Here is a 14,933-nt window from a genome sequence, read left to right on the forward strand (position 1 = left end):
TCTCTGCCATCATGGTGTGTGTGGTCCACTAGGCTCTTCATTATGTCTTCTCACAAGATTTTCAGAATCAAGTGTTTTCTGGCCAAAACACAGAAGTAAAATTGTCATATTCCCCAGTGGATTAGAATGAAAACAGGTAATAAAATCAGATACAACTCCAAGAGGAGACACTGGACAACAACCAAGCTGGGCCTATGAGGAACTGGACAGAATATGGCCCACATATTTATATTGTACCAAGGTCACTATGGTCTTGCCATATCAAGCTGAAAATGGTCACCACTGACTGGACACTTGTGTTTATTGGGAAAAAAATGATGCTTCACTTTGTCTCTAAGTTCTGCATTGGTAGGTTGGTTCAGTAATAAATGTGTGAGACCTTTATAAAAAAAAAGAACAAGAACACAACAGACTAGAATGGACTAAAAAATACCAGAATGCATTTCACATAACAAGGGCAAATGGTGTTTTGTGAGATTTTCATTTCAGAATGTGTATCTGTGTGTGTGTGTGTGTGTGTGTGTGTGAGAGAGAGAGAGAGAGAGAAAGAAAGATAATTTAATAAATTTATTACCACAGCTGCCCTAAGGACCTGAAGCATAAGACTAGGGACACAGCCATGCAGAAAGAGCGCAGACACGAGACACTCTGGGTAGAGATGAGTTTTAATGCCACGGTCAGTGCCCATAATCACACCTGGCTCCTTCAGACATGATCTTTGGGACCATGTGCAGAGTGGAGCAACACAGAGAAATACATGAGCAATACGACACTCCTGCGTCTAGTAAGGGGACAAGATAGCTCTGTCTCAGGATCTCAATACTGTTTTACTCGTAAATACAAACCTTAATTGGCTTTGGCCTCCAAAAGGCTCTAATCCCAGGCCCCCCAACCGTTTGTCCTTCCCACCCATCTTCTACCATTCAATTCCCTCTTTTGAAGTCTCTGGTATCTACATTTATCTGCTCTACTACCATATCTTTGGATCCTTACATTTCTGCCACAGAATGCAGACATTAGCTACCTATTGAGTGGGGATATACAGTGTGTATCTTTCAAAGTTTGGCTCTCTTTGCATAATATTAAGTCTTCTATATAGATCCACTTTGAATCAAAAGATAGGGTCTTGGGACCAGCAGTTAGCGTAATGGCTATGTCTCTGGACTCCCATGTAGTCAACCGCGGTTCGCGTCCCAGACCCGGTGGCTTAAACTCACACCAGGCACGTGTGCATGCGTGCCCAAGATCCCGAGAGGAGAATGGAGGAGAAGGGATTGAGGCGTGGCCATCCCTCCTGGGGAGTGATTTCTTGCTTTCTGTCTCTCCGTCTCTGTCTGTCTGTCTGGCGAGCACACACGCCCTATAGCAAAAACCTCTAAAAAAAAAAAAAAAAAGATAGGGTCTCATTGTTCCTCATGGCTGAGTAGTACTGCAGTCAATAATCCAAAAAATGGACAAGTAGGATCACATGAAGCTAAATGGCTTCTATAAAGTAAAGGAAACAATCAGAGTGAAGAGACAACTCTCAGAATGGGAGAAGAATATTTTCAATTTACACTTTACAGTTTTTTAATTGAAGTTTATACTTTTTGATATGAGGATAGCTACCTGTGCTCCTCTTAGGCTCCTTTGCATGGGGTATCTTTTTCATTTCTAACCTTTCAGTCAATTTGTGTCTTCTCACGTAAAATTAATTTCTTGTAGGCAGTATATGAGTGAATTTTTTTATTTGCTTTTTAGTCATTCAGCCAGGCCAAATCTTTTGATTGGCAAACTTAACCATTTACATTATAGATAGGTACATACTGACTCTTGTTATTTTGTTGATTACTTCTTGTCACATGGCCAAACATAGTTCAAATCCCATCACAAGTGGCTTGAAAACACACCAGGCATGTATACATGCATGCCCAAAATCCTGACGAGAGGGAGGAATGGAGGAAGGATTGTGGCACAACCACACTTGGTTGGGGATTGCTTTCTCTCAGTCTCTCTTCCTCTGGCAAGAGTATGCATACTCTGGCAACTACAAAGAGGAGAAAATTCCTCATAAATCAGATTTTATGTGTTTTACAGATGTCATATTATATAAGTGAGGTAATGCATATCTTACTTAGTTCAATGTAGCCATTCAAACTGTTTTCATGTTTTAAATAACATATGGTACATGATAAACGTAAGTTTTTATTTGTTACTTGAAAAATATAATTTACAAATATTTCAGTTTTCTGAAACTCAGCTATTTTATCTCTGATATAAAGCCTCCAGTTGTCTCCTGGAACTTGGACAGTGAAGCTGTTGGATGTTGGTGCTCCTTTTGAGTGTTTCCTATTCAGTTAAAAAGTGATTTCTTTTCCGTTATTTCACTCAGTCATTAAAATCCACGTGTAAATTACTCTTATTGTTCTTTATATCTATACAGACTATTCATCTTTCAATTCAACCTGTTTGAAATACCTTTCATGCATCCTGCTTAAAATGTATTTTATGTTAAAATATCTTCAGTCATTAATCTTTTTCTTCTTTGTTTCTACTCTTCACATTTTTTGTGCTCAAAAATTTTAAATCATGAAGTGTCCCAAACACAGAAAAGTTTATTCTCTATTACTTTTCAAAATAAAAGCATTAGATTTTAAATTTAACCCATCCTGAACCTCTGTAAAGAGATCAGGAAACTATTGGGTTGTCAGGAAAATCATGATGCATGTTTGCATAGAAAAACACATCATGACTTTCCTGACAACCCAATACATAGCTGATAAATCTTTTTGCAAAACTAGTCTAGAAAAGTAACTTGCGAATAAATGAGTCACTTGCTCTCATCTTTTGGTATGGGTGAGAGTCACTGCCAGTCAGATCCCTGAGCCCCATGCCACAGACTGTATTTTTATTTCAGTAGATTTGAGATGGACACAGAACTGGCATCTGTGGGAGAGACCACAAGTGATGCTAATTCAGATGAGTAGCTAGCCACCACGGGACACACTGATGTTCAGACAGTAACAGGAATCAACACTCCTCTCAGGTGGATAAAACAGCACTGGCAGATTTACTTATTCTCAACAACGTGTCATTTCCTCGTGTATTTAACCAGTGACGCTCTGAGCCACTGCCCATGTGTGTGGTGATGTTCTGAGTTCTGAGAAGCAGACATCGACTGTTCCTTTCCTCATGGAACCACGTACGCAGGACCATCAAAGAGGTACAGTAAAGGGGATTGATGGGTGTGATCACTTTCCTTCATTAGTACAATGCCTGGGACAATTGGACAAAGTCCCGGTATGAGGGAAGAAATGAGTTTACATAGATGTTTCTGCAGATAAAGGGGATAAGTGCAATTCAACAAGAATAGTTTACTTTTTATTTCAAAAGGATTATTTTTCCTAACTGAAAACAAAATGCCTTTGCTGGTATATCCCTGTATTTCTTTTAACTGATCATGAAATTTCTGCCCCTTAACTGGAGTACCGATGTCTTCTTCATCAATTTTTTCAGTGCACTGAGAACCTCTTTGTTCCTGAGACTGTAGGCCAGAGGGTTCAGGAGAGGAGTGAGGACAGTTTCAAACAGAAAGAGCCCCTGATTGAGCCTTGGCGTCTTGACAGAGCCAGGCCTCATGTAGATAAACATCCCTGGACCAAAATAGAGGCCCACCACGCAGAGGTGAGAGGAGCAGGTGGCCAGGGCCTTGCTCCTGCCCTCGGGGGAGTTCATGCGCAGGATGGCCAGGAGGATGAGAAGATAGGACGACAGGATGAAGGACAGGGGCAGCAGCAGGACAAAAATGCTGGTCACCACCACCGCCTTCTCGTAGGACGAGGTGTCCTCACAGACGATCCGAAGGACAGCCATGACCTCGCAGAAGAAGTGAGGGATCTCCCTGGGGCTGCAGATGCGAAAATGCAGGGTGAAGGCAGTGTGGCCCAGGGACGTGAGCGCCCCTGCGGCCCAGGACGCGGCGGCCATGCGCGAGCACTCCCGGGGACTGACCAGCACCGGGTAGCGCAGCGGGTGGCAGATGGCCACGTAGCGGTCAAAGCACATGAGCGTGATGAGGATGCACTCCGAGATGGCCACCGTCAGGGACACGAAAATCTGGGTCCCGCAAGCCAGGAGTGAGATGCCTCGGCGCCCGGAGAAGAAGTTGGCTGCCATCTTGGGGACGACGCTGGAGGTCAAGGTCAAGTCCATCAGGGACAGCTGGCTGAGCAGCAGGTACATGGGGCTGGGCAGCCGCGTGAAGTCGGTGGGTTCCGACGTATTCCCTGTCCCCATGGCGCTCGGTGTCAGCAGCTGAGGGAAGGGGTTTGCAGAAAACAGCAGAGGTGAAGCCATCTGTTCTCACATGTGCGAACAAGCCATGTCATGGGCCAGTATTGGTGGCTAAAGTGCTGGACCCCAACATGGCTGACCATGGTTCGAGTCCTAGACCTGGCAGCTTGCTTTCTTTCTCTTTCCCAATTTCCCTTTCTCTCTCTCTGGTCAAATTAAAAAATAACAATAACAAATTAAATTAAATAAATAAATAATTCTTAAAATAAAAATAAGCAATGTCATGACAACCTTGAAAATAGGGAAGGACTCGCCCGCGAGCTGGTGTATTGGTTCTTAGTCTTTATGTACTTTGTCTTCGTGGGAGTGTCGGGTAGAGACCAGGGTGTGCACGGCAAGTGAATCGCCGTCACTTTGTCGTGTGAGCAGTTTCATACATTTTTGATAATTATATTTTTTACAACTACAAAATATGTAACTGGGCTGATAACTCACAATCCTTTTTTTTTTTTTTTTTTTGAGGTGGGGTGTTTTTGCTATAGGGCATATACATTCTCCAGAAAGACAGGGAGAAATAGAAAGCGAGAAATCACCCCCAGGGAGGATGGCCACACCGCAATCCCTTCTCCTCCATTCTCCTCTCGGGATCTTGGGCACGCATGCACACAAGCCCAGCGTGAGTTTAAGCCACCGGGTCCAGGACTTGAACCGCGGTCGACTACATGGGAGTCCAGCGACATAGCCATTGTGCTAACTGCTAGTCCCAATAACTCACAATCTTAAATTGCACATTTTTTAGCTTTTTACTGTTTTGAAAAATGATACTATTTCCATTATCATCTTTTTGATGCTCTTTTTAGTTCCTTTTTAAAATAAAATATTTGAGAAAATTTTATATTCATTTCCATGTCAAATATTATAAACTTGACCTGAGAAAAACACTGCTGATTTAGTTTATAGATAATGTTTTCTAATTTTAAATGTTCCTACTTCACTCAAGACTTCTGGTCATGGACATTATGATTTAAAGAAACATGCATAATTAGGGTTTTTTCCTTATGTTATATGCACGGTTATTTAAGTTTTTAATTTAATTGGTCCAATTTTCTACTCAGGAAAAATGCTCATTTATTTACATGGTCTATAGTAAATTCAGTTGAAGTATTGAAAAGGAGAAACTTAACTTTTTCCATAACCTCTTAGGGTTCCTTTGTTAAAAGATCCAGCGTCCTTAATACTAGTTACAGCACTTGTGTGTATGACAGGCACCAGCGAAACTTTAGGGCTTCTTTCCTTCCAGCCTATTGGCTTTCTTCCTTCTTAGACATTCTTAGCTATGGTCACCCTTTCTGCAGGTGCCTGTACAACCATTATCTGCACAAATTCTAGGCAGGTTCATAAGAGAGACACACCTATCTGATTCTATGAGCTTCTCCTGACCTTGTTACAAAAACTAATAAGAACGTTAGAAAAAAGGGCAACTGCAAAGCAAATTGTATTCATTAAAAACAGTTTCTAAAATTATAAAAAAAGAAAAGTCATTCTAACTATTGTATTCCTTAAAATACCATAGTAATGAATTCAATGTGTGGCAACATAAACATTAGAATGTTTCTAAAGTTGGCTCAACCCATTAAAGCAGTGAAAGATTAAAGAGAAAAATATATGCCCTCTCTATTATTTACCTTTTCTGTTCATTTATATATTAGATTTAATTTACGTATTAGATAAATTAATAAACTATAACTTAAGAACAACTGTACCTTGAATAATTGCAGGAAAACAGATTGCTATGTGACTGACGTGGCGGGTGCCTCGTCTCTCTGTTTTATGCACACGTTCTGTGGCATAAAAAATAAATAAGCAAAAACTTTTTTTAAAAAAAGTGTATATTCAGCCATTATAAAGAATGAAATCCTGTAATCTGGGGCAACATGGACAAGCCTAGAAGACATTAAATGAAATAACCCAGGCACAGAAAGAGAAATACTGCATGTTCTCCCTCATATGTAAAAAGAAGGAATGACCTCCCAGAAGGGGAGCAGAGGGGCGATTAGCACAGGCAGGGAAGGGCAGGCGTGGGAAGGGTGCTGAGATGCAGTTAACAGATACACAGTCACAGCTTGAGGAGATGCAGTTAACAGATACACAGTCACAGCTCCATGAAGGGGCAGGTTCTAACTTTGCACAGCACAGGAGGGTGACTACAGTTCATCGTTTATTGGATATTTCAGATTAGCTAGAAGAGGATTTGGATGTTGTCAGCACAGAGAAGTGGCATATTTTAAATCACAGGTATGCTAATTACTCTGATTTCATTATCACTCATCGTATTTATGTACTGAAAGTCAAAATGTATGCCCAAATATGTACAGTATGTGTTGAGTTTTTAAAAATCTTATTAAATAGTAGAATAAAATACTCCAATATCTTATTCTATTATCTGCTTGTCAGTCTAAGACAGTCATTTGAAAATTTCATTTCCGAATCATTAGGGTACTCTTACCTCTTCTGAAATATGTGGTTATGTGTGTCCATATTAACTACAGGTTCGAGTTTCATAGGAAGGTCTACAAGAACAGGATCTCCCCCGATCAATATTTCTCTCCACTCAGAAAAGGTGAAAGAGAACGCAAATGTTACGTATTGACTCGTTTTCCATTCTTGTGCTGTTTGCTTTCAAGTCACTGCTTCCACACAGTGCCTGATTTAAGTCTGCCAAAAGTGGTGATCAGTTTTGAATCCAGAAACTACTCAAAAGATCTGTGTTCTTGTTTTGCACGGCCACTAAGAGCCACAAACTTCTGGTAAATAACTAGCAGACCTCTAGGAGCGTCATTTTCAGAAGTATAACCACCTCCTGACTCAGAGATTGCATATGCATCAGGTCTGTGGCATGCCATTGGGTGTTTGATTTGATAAGTGAGCCTCATTTTGGATGTTGAGGATTTAAGATGAAAACAAACATTTTAATAAACCGTCCGGCACGCATCTTACTGTGTCCTGCCTTAAACTGAGTCTTGATGTGGTCCCTGAGTATCTGTGCCTGAATCTAGAGCCATTAAATGACGACAAATAGAATTCAGAATTTTCTTTGAGAATTGTCTAGCTTGCAGAGAACAGGACCAGGCCCTGCAGTGTAACTGCTGTGTCCGTAGCTGCCCAGCCTGGCCCAGCCCTGCCCAGCCCTGCCCAGCCCGGCCCAGTCCTGCGGCCTTTCTGGTTCGAGTGCTGTTGCTCAAGGCGTTGGGCATCTTGAGACTTGGCTCGATGCTGTGATCGTAAACGCTCTTTCCAAACTCTGCACCACAGCCTTGATTGAAACCTGAACCGCAATCTCCTTTGTAGTTACATGTGTTAACATCTCTCGGCTGCTAAGTCATGAGATTCATAATGGAAGAAACTGTGAGCTGTATTCTGCTTTCCTCCTGAGAACTAGCATGCTGTCTGTCAGCTAGAGACGCCAGGGAAAATGAGTTCGATTCGTGACCAGCTCGGTGAACCCGGCCTTCCGAGTCTGGGTGTACTGCCTGGGCCAGCCAGCGGCTTTCAGCACTGACACATACTCCAACATCAAGACACCGCATCATTTTGCTTTACCGCCCCTTGTTGGCTTTAAAGCACTTTCTAGCTTCTTTTTCGTTGAAATGCTTGGGAGGGAGCCAGTACCATTCTACCCACTGGAGAAACGGCTGTCCAGAAGGCATACACGATTAAATGCCAGACCCTGCTCCTGGCCAGTTACCTATTTCCCAGCCTTGGGCTTCATAAATGGGAGTGGACTTTTCAAAGTTTGTGGAAACAATTGAAGCTCAAATTGATTTTGGTGCCTCCCAAAATTCAAATACAGTGTGCATTTGATTCGTGAGTATGACATTTCCATGAAAATTTTTAAGATTCCTTGTACTACTGATCAGTGATTATAGAAGTAGCATTTTGCGTGGATTTTCACATTCCGGAAACGTACAAACTTCCCTGTCAGCTCACCTCGAGGCTGGGTCCAGTCTACGCAGCTCTGTAGAAACTGTCCACGGCTCCACAGTCCTGCGCATGGACGCTGCTCACACAGGAAAGGGGAGAGGAGAGGAACTCGGCACAGACAGATAACGGCACGGAGGCCTCCGTCTCTCCTCGGCCTCGGGCTGCGGCTGCTAGCCAGCTGGGATCGCTAATTCCCTGGAGCCTGGGGCTTGGCCTGGGGCTTGACGGAGCGCTGGTCAGCCAGGGCCACGCCCACGCCTCGCCCTGCCGGCGTCCTGGAGGAAGCACCCCCAGCGGGAATTGGAGCTCCTCCGCGGCCAACTGCACTTACTTACTTTAAATTATTGCTGCTGTTGTCACTTTTCCGTCCCTGCCCGTGTAATTTTCCTAGAGGCCCAACTTGAAATTTTCTTGGCCCTTTGTCACTGTTCTCATTAAGCATGTTATTTATTTTCCATCCTAAAGCTCTTATTTATTTCTGAAATTTCTTATGTCTTTATTTGTTCTCTTTTTTCTTTTCCCAGGACTTATTTTCTCTGCCAAGAACTAACGCTTTTACCCTGCCTTCTTAACTAATTTCTCCTCTTACGGCTCAAATTTAAGTTTGTCTCCCTTCCCCTTGATTTCCAGAGCGAATACCGACATTTATTTATATATATCATGGCCACGCCACAATCCCTTCTCCTCCATTCTCCTCTCGGAATCTTGGGCACGCACACACATGTGCCCGGCGTGAGTTTAAGCCACTGGCTCTGGGATGCGAACCATGGTTAACTACATGGGAGTCCAGCGACACAGCCATTACGCTAACAGCTGGTCCCTACTGATGTTTCTTAACTGTGGCCTCTGGCTCTGCCAGTCGTGTCTACACTGGACTGTGCCTGAGGGGCGGGGCCGGGCCTCGATGAATTACCCCTGGGTTCCTGAGTGAGGGGACCCAAGAGCTTTTCTTCAGTCCGCCTGCTTCTGCTCCTGGGAGGTTGTTGTATTCTTAGTGGGCATTTATTATTGTTCATTGAATTAAATTTCATCAAAATCAACAAATATGCACCAGGTACTGGAGATCCAAAGTGGGAAACCAGTAATGAAAGCACGGGGCCTGGGGCGGGAGTGGAGGCCGACTTGTAAACAGAGATTACGAGGCGGGAGAGCACAGGCGCGCGCGGGCTCGCTGCGAGTCGGTGGGAGAGGGAGGACCGCCGGCGAGGAAAGCTGTGGGGACCCGGGAAGGGCTTTGTGAGCCAAACGCCGTCTCAGTGGGGTCTTGAGGGTACGTGGGAACTGTAACGAGGAATGAGGGGGCTTAAGCTCCAGGAGCCACACGTGACGTGGAGGCAGACGGGGCAATGTCGCTCCTAGGGAAACCCGAGCCATGCGTAAAGCTCACGGTGGGAGTCGGGGGCCAGGGTGGATGGGGTGCTGGTGGGCGCAGCGCGGGGCCCACAGGGAGCACCAGCTCCGGGGAGGGGAGCATGAGCTGGGGCTGAACGGCCGGGAGACGCTCGCGTGGCAGCAGGCGTGCAGCAACGGGGAATAGTGACAGGAGCGTGCAGTGACAGGGCGTGCAGTGACAGGGCGTGCAGCGACAGGGCGTGCAGCAATGGGGCGTGCAGCGATGGGGCGTGCAGTGATGGGGCATGCAGTGACGGAGCGTGCAGTGACGGAGCGTGCAGTGACAGGAGCGTGCAGTGATGGGGTGTGCAATGACAGGGCGTGCAGTGACAGGAGCGTGCAGTGACAGGGCGTGCAGTGACAGGGCGTGCAGCGACAGGGCGTGCAGTGACGGGGCGTGCAGTGACGGGGCGGGCAGTGACAGGGCGTGCAGTGACAGGGAGGTGAAGTGACAGGGCCTGCAGTGCCGGGGCGTGCAGTGACAGGGCGTGCAGTGATGGGGTATGCAGTGATGGGGTCTTTTTTTTTCTTTCTTTTGGAGAGGTTTCTGCCTATAGGGCGCGTGCCCTTGCCAGAAAGAGAGAGAGAGACAGAGAGATAGAAAGCGAGGAATCCCCCCCCTGGGGGATGGCCACGCTGCAATCCCTTCTCCTCCACTCTTCTCTTTGGGTCTTGGGCACGCACACACACACACACCCAGTGTGAGTTTAAACCACCGGGTCCAGGACTCAAACCACAGTCAACTACATGGGAGTCCAGCGACATAGCCATTACCCCAACTGCGGTCCCAGCCCTGGTCATCTAGCACAGCGGGAACTTGGTGAGTGCTTGGACTGTGAGTGTGCGCATGACTTCATAGTGGAGTGCTGAATTATTCTCACTTTAGGAAAAGGGGTCAGGGCTTCGTGGCAGACAGACGTGCTCCCGTAAGCGGCCAGTAAGCGGAGGCGCTCCCGGCTCAGTGAGGGGGCCAGCAGGCCGAGCGATGTGGCTCGCCGTCAGCGCACAGGTGGGAATCCCACGGGGCTGTGCAGGACGAGGACACGGCATCCGGAGTTACGTGGCTGAAAGTGCTGAGTGCAGACGTGGAAGGGTCCCAGCTGGTTAGTTAGCTGGGGACAGATGCCGGGCTTTCATTTCAACCAGCCGCTGTCGTGACCACGACAAGCCTTTTGTCACCTCAGTTCATCCCGTTTCCATGGATTGCTGAGCCCTAAGAAAGACGCAGCTCAAATCCAGCGTCCCCGCTCTCTGGCCGTGTCTCGCTGACACGCTGGCTTTCTTCGTAACTTGTTGATATAAAGAACTTCATAATGAATGGTTTCGAACATATGGCCCAACCTAATTCACTTTCGCTTTCTCTGAAGCACCAGTCATGCGTGTGAATCCCGTGAGCGTGCCTCCGATGAGGACTCTGCGTCTCACCCAGCTGCATCGGCTCACGGCCAGACTAACCAGCAGCGGGGTGGATGTGGTGGCAGTCTGGTGGCCCCAGCAGAGGTGGAATAGAGTTAGATTGCTAATGTGGCAAGACGTGGCGTTATGCTTCATAAATAGCTCCAGTTATTTGTCAAATAAAAGTATAAAACAACAGAAGAAACCTGGCGTTATCTCCGTCCTCACACGAGAGTGTTAGCACGTCAAGACGGAGGGTCGAGGGCGCGAGAAGTCAAACATGTAAGAAACACGATGAACTAATTAAAGGTGGAGGGAAGAGCCAGCTAATACAATACAAAAAGACAGAGACTTTGCTAAAAACTAACAAACAAACACAGACCAGTAAGTGGCACGTGACACGCACGCTCAGATAGGGCGCACAGGTTACAGCTGTCAGCAGCGCCCTGCAGGTAACCCAGGCACGGCACGCTGCCTGCCACTGCTCCACCACAAGGAGGCTGCTTGTATTCACGAGTCTTCTGAGCCCAAAATACTTAGAAACAAGTTTATTTTGTTACTAATGTGCATTATTTTTCCAAGTTTTTCCTAAAAGATATCTGCCTGATTTACTTACCTTAAGGTGGAAATTTCCTTATTCCTGGGAAAAAATAAACTGAATCTTTTATTTTCACAAAAATTGGCTTCAGGGACCAGCTGTTAGCATAATGGCTATGACACTGGACTCCCATGAAGCTGACCGTGGTTCGAGTCCCAGACCCAGTGGCTTAAACTCACGCCTGGCACATCTGCGTGCGTGCCCAAGATCCCGAGAGGAGAATGGAGGAAAAGGGATTGCAGCGTGGCCATCCCCCCTTGGGGGTGATTTTTCATCTTCTGGCTCCCTGTCTCTCTCTTTCTGGAGAGTGCACATGCCCTATAGCAAAAACCTCTCAAAAAAAAAATTGGTTTCATATGTCAATTATTTTTCAAATGGTTTTTGTGTGTACACATTTAGTCCTGAATAATCAGGTTGGTTTTTTGTTTGTTGTTTTTTGGTTTGTTTGTTTGTTAGAGAGATTTTTGCTATAAGGCTTGGGCACTCGCAAGAAAGACAGACAAAAAGCAAGAAATCACCCCCCAGGGACAATGGCCACATCATAGTCCCTTCTCTACTCTCTTCTCAGGATTTTGGGCATGCACACGCACACGCCTGGCTTGAGTTTTAAGCTGCTGGGTCTGGAACTTGAACTGTGATCAACTATGTGGGAGTCCAGCAGCATAACCATTATGCCATCTGCTGGTCCCTTAGGCTGCTTTAGAGAAAGGAGCTCTTGCACGAGGTCTCAGGCTGCAGGTGTACAGAAGGAACCACCAGTCAATGGCTGTCCAAGCTGGCACGTCACACTCACCGATGAAAGGTTTGCACACTTTCTCTCAAACTGTGTTTTTTTACTATTTTTAAATTTTTATAAGGCAACAGTTACAGCTTTTTTCCAACAGAGAACTTTACATTCTTTCTCTGTTAATTGTCTCTTCCTTTCACCGCTCCAGACCTATAAACATATTTACCCACTTAGGTACATGAGACGCACCCTGGTGAGACAGTTGTACGGCTGCATTCACAAACATCAGTAAAACCCAGAGACACAAGTTATGTGAATAAAACTATAGTCATCAAGGTGGAGAGATGGTTCGAAGCTAGAGTTTATTTTTATCAGTATGTGATGAAGCTGTGTGATTATCAAGCTGTTTCAAAAAGAAACTCTTTCCAGGACATATTTGCAGAACAGAATTCCATACACGTTGGAGGGCGTTCATCGCGCGTGCTGGAGGGTGAATGGGGTGACGCTGAGAAGTGGTGCCTTCTGCTTTCGGGGTCCACAGCACAGGGTGGCATGTGTGCTCCTGGTGGCACTCGGTCCCTTACCGAGGACTAGCAGGAGACATCTGAACATTTCTGTGTTAGCAACTCTGTTTCACACGGATTTGCCTCATTTCAGCAGTTGCTATTTTGGTCCAGCTCCAAGCTAATTGAAGTCTGGGGACTCTGTTCCCCTAGGCCATTCACCACGAACGTCCCCAGACCCTAGGTGACAAATTACTAAGCAATCTGCCAAGTCAGAATTTACCTAATATACAACCAGTTTTTAATCTTCATAGTGTTACAGAATCGGAGTGACTGCACTTGTTCCCAAAAATATATGATTTTTCATTTCCATCTAGCCAACCACATTTATTTTTCTTTCCAAAAATGGCCAAGCTGCAGGGTGAGACGGTACATCTGGAAAAGCCAGAGGATGCCGGCAGTGCTGAGAGCCAGAGGTGCCTGGAATGAACAGACCTACGGTAGGTGCCAGCCTGGAGCGGGTGCAGCCTGCAGCTTGCCTGGTAAGAGAAGTGCACCAGATCGACCTGCCGAATGTCGGCTGGCACAGACGCCAGACCTGGGCGACGGGGTTGTGACACACAGGGTTACCTGTAACAGGCTTTGGGGTGCATCCGGCAGCCCTCCCAGACTAGAGGTCTAGGGAAGAGCTCCGTGAAGTCAGCGTTTCGTTTGCCTATCTGCATGAATTGTGTCACACACACTCCTGTCCGATCAAACCCCGTCAAAGGGGGAGCAGGGCCCTGGCGCCCAGACACGGTGACTGAGGAGGGCCGCCCTCGCGCCGTCCCGCTCCCTCAGGGAAGCCTCTGGCAGAGCGAGCTATGGCTGTGTGGTGGCTCCAGGTGACGCGGACGGCCTTCTGTGCCCCAAACACGACCGCGAATCACGCTGACAGTAAAGTCGTGCTGTGTGTCTAAAGGACGCACACACCATCTGAAGGCTTCCTGAAAGGTCAGTAAAACCCAGCAGGTTCACACGCAACGACACGCCTCATACTCAGTACTCTTACCTTCCTCTGTTAAGGACATAATGGGAATACGGCGAGTCCTCCCTCAGAAAAACCTGGTTCTTCCACATTAATTCAGTGACAATATGGTTTATTCTCATGGGAACAATTAATACATAATTCAGAATTTCTTACAGTGACAGTTACTTTTTCTATTCAAAGACTATTTTCTGTAGTCTGGCTTTGTTGTGATCCACACATTTTACTTTCTTTAAAAAATGATATACAGTGCTTTTGGACTGTTGGTTATTAGCTAATAGGAATTTATACTTTTTTAAGAGAGAGTTTGCTATAGAGAATCGACTTGCTGAATGTCTCTCTTACATGCACTCACCAGAGAGACAGAGAGAGACAGAGAGACAGAAAGCAAGAAATCACCCCCCAGCGGGGATGGCCACGCCGCAATCCCTTCTCCATTCTCCTCCCAGGAGTTTGGGCAGGCATGCACATACGCCGGGCGTGAGTTTAAGCCACCAAGTCCAGGACTCGAACAGCAGTCAACTATGTGGGAGTCCAGCAACGTAACCACTACCCCATCTGCTGGTCCTGATATTCACAAAATTTAAGTACATTTTTAAAAATAATTATTACTAAAATATAAACACAAATGAGTGAATTAAAACATTTGGATGTGTTTTCTTTGGGTTTTATTTCATGTTAAAACACTAGTTCCTTCACTCTTTTAGCTGTGCTTCTTAATTCTTTGCCAACAGTGTTCTCAAAGCCATCAATGCATGAGCCCCATGAATGCGACTTACAAAAATGTAAAGCCCTAACGTCATAACCTTGCTGGATTTGGGGCTGAGACAATGGCGAGTGGAGTGTACTTGGATGTGGGACGGCAGCTGGGCAGGTGTCACAGCTACTGCTGCCATGGCGGGCGGCGGGAGCCCTGACACTTCGCAGCCCCAGCTCTGCCAGGGAGAGAAGGGCGGGCCAGGGAGAGAAGGGCGGGCCGGGGAGAGAAGGGCGGGCCGGGGGGAGAAGGGGGGGGCAGGGGGGGGGGGGGGGGGGGGA

At 46.2% G+C, this 14,933-nt stretch overlaps 1 protein-coding gene across 1 annotated transcript; it reads right to left on the reverse strand.

The window, feature by feature from the left end:
* Nucleotides 1-3,429: 3,429 nt before the first annotated feature.
* On the reverse strand, nucleotides 3,430-4,275 carry LOC102476172 (olfactory receptor 2AJ1). Its single transcript, XM_006147482.1, has one exon. It carries the CDS (start codon nucleotides 4,273-4,275, stop codon nucleotides 3,430-3,432), a length of 846 nt encoding a protein of 281 aa, XP_006147544.1.
* Nucleotides 4,276-14,933: the final 10,658 nt, after the last annotated feature.

The sequence above is a fragment of the Tupaia chinensis genome, unplaced genomic scaffold (genome assembly GCF_000334495.1).
Source record: "Tupaia chinensis unplaced genomic scaffold, TupChi_1.0 Scaffold000214_1, whole genome shotgun sequence".
NCBI lineage: Eukaryota > Metazoa > Chordata > Mammalia > Scandentia > Tupaiidae > Tupaia > Tupaia belangeri.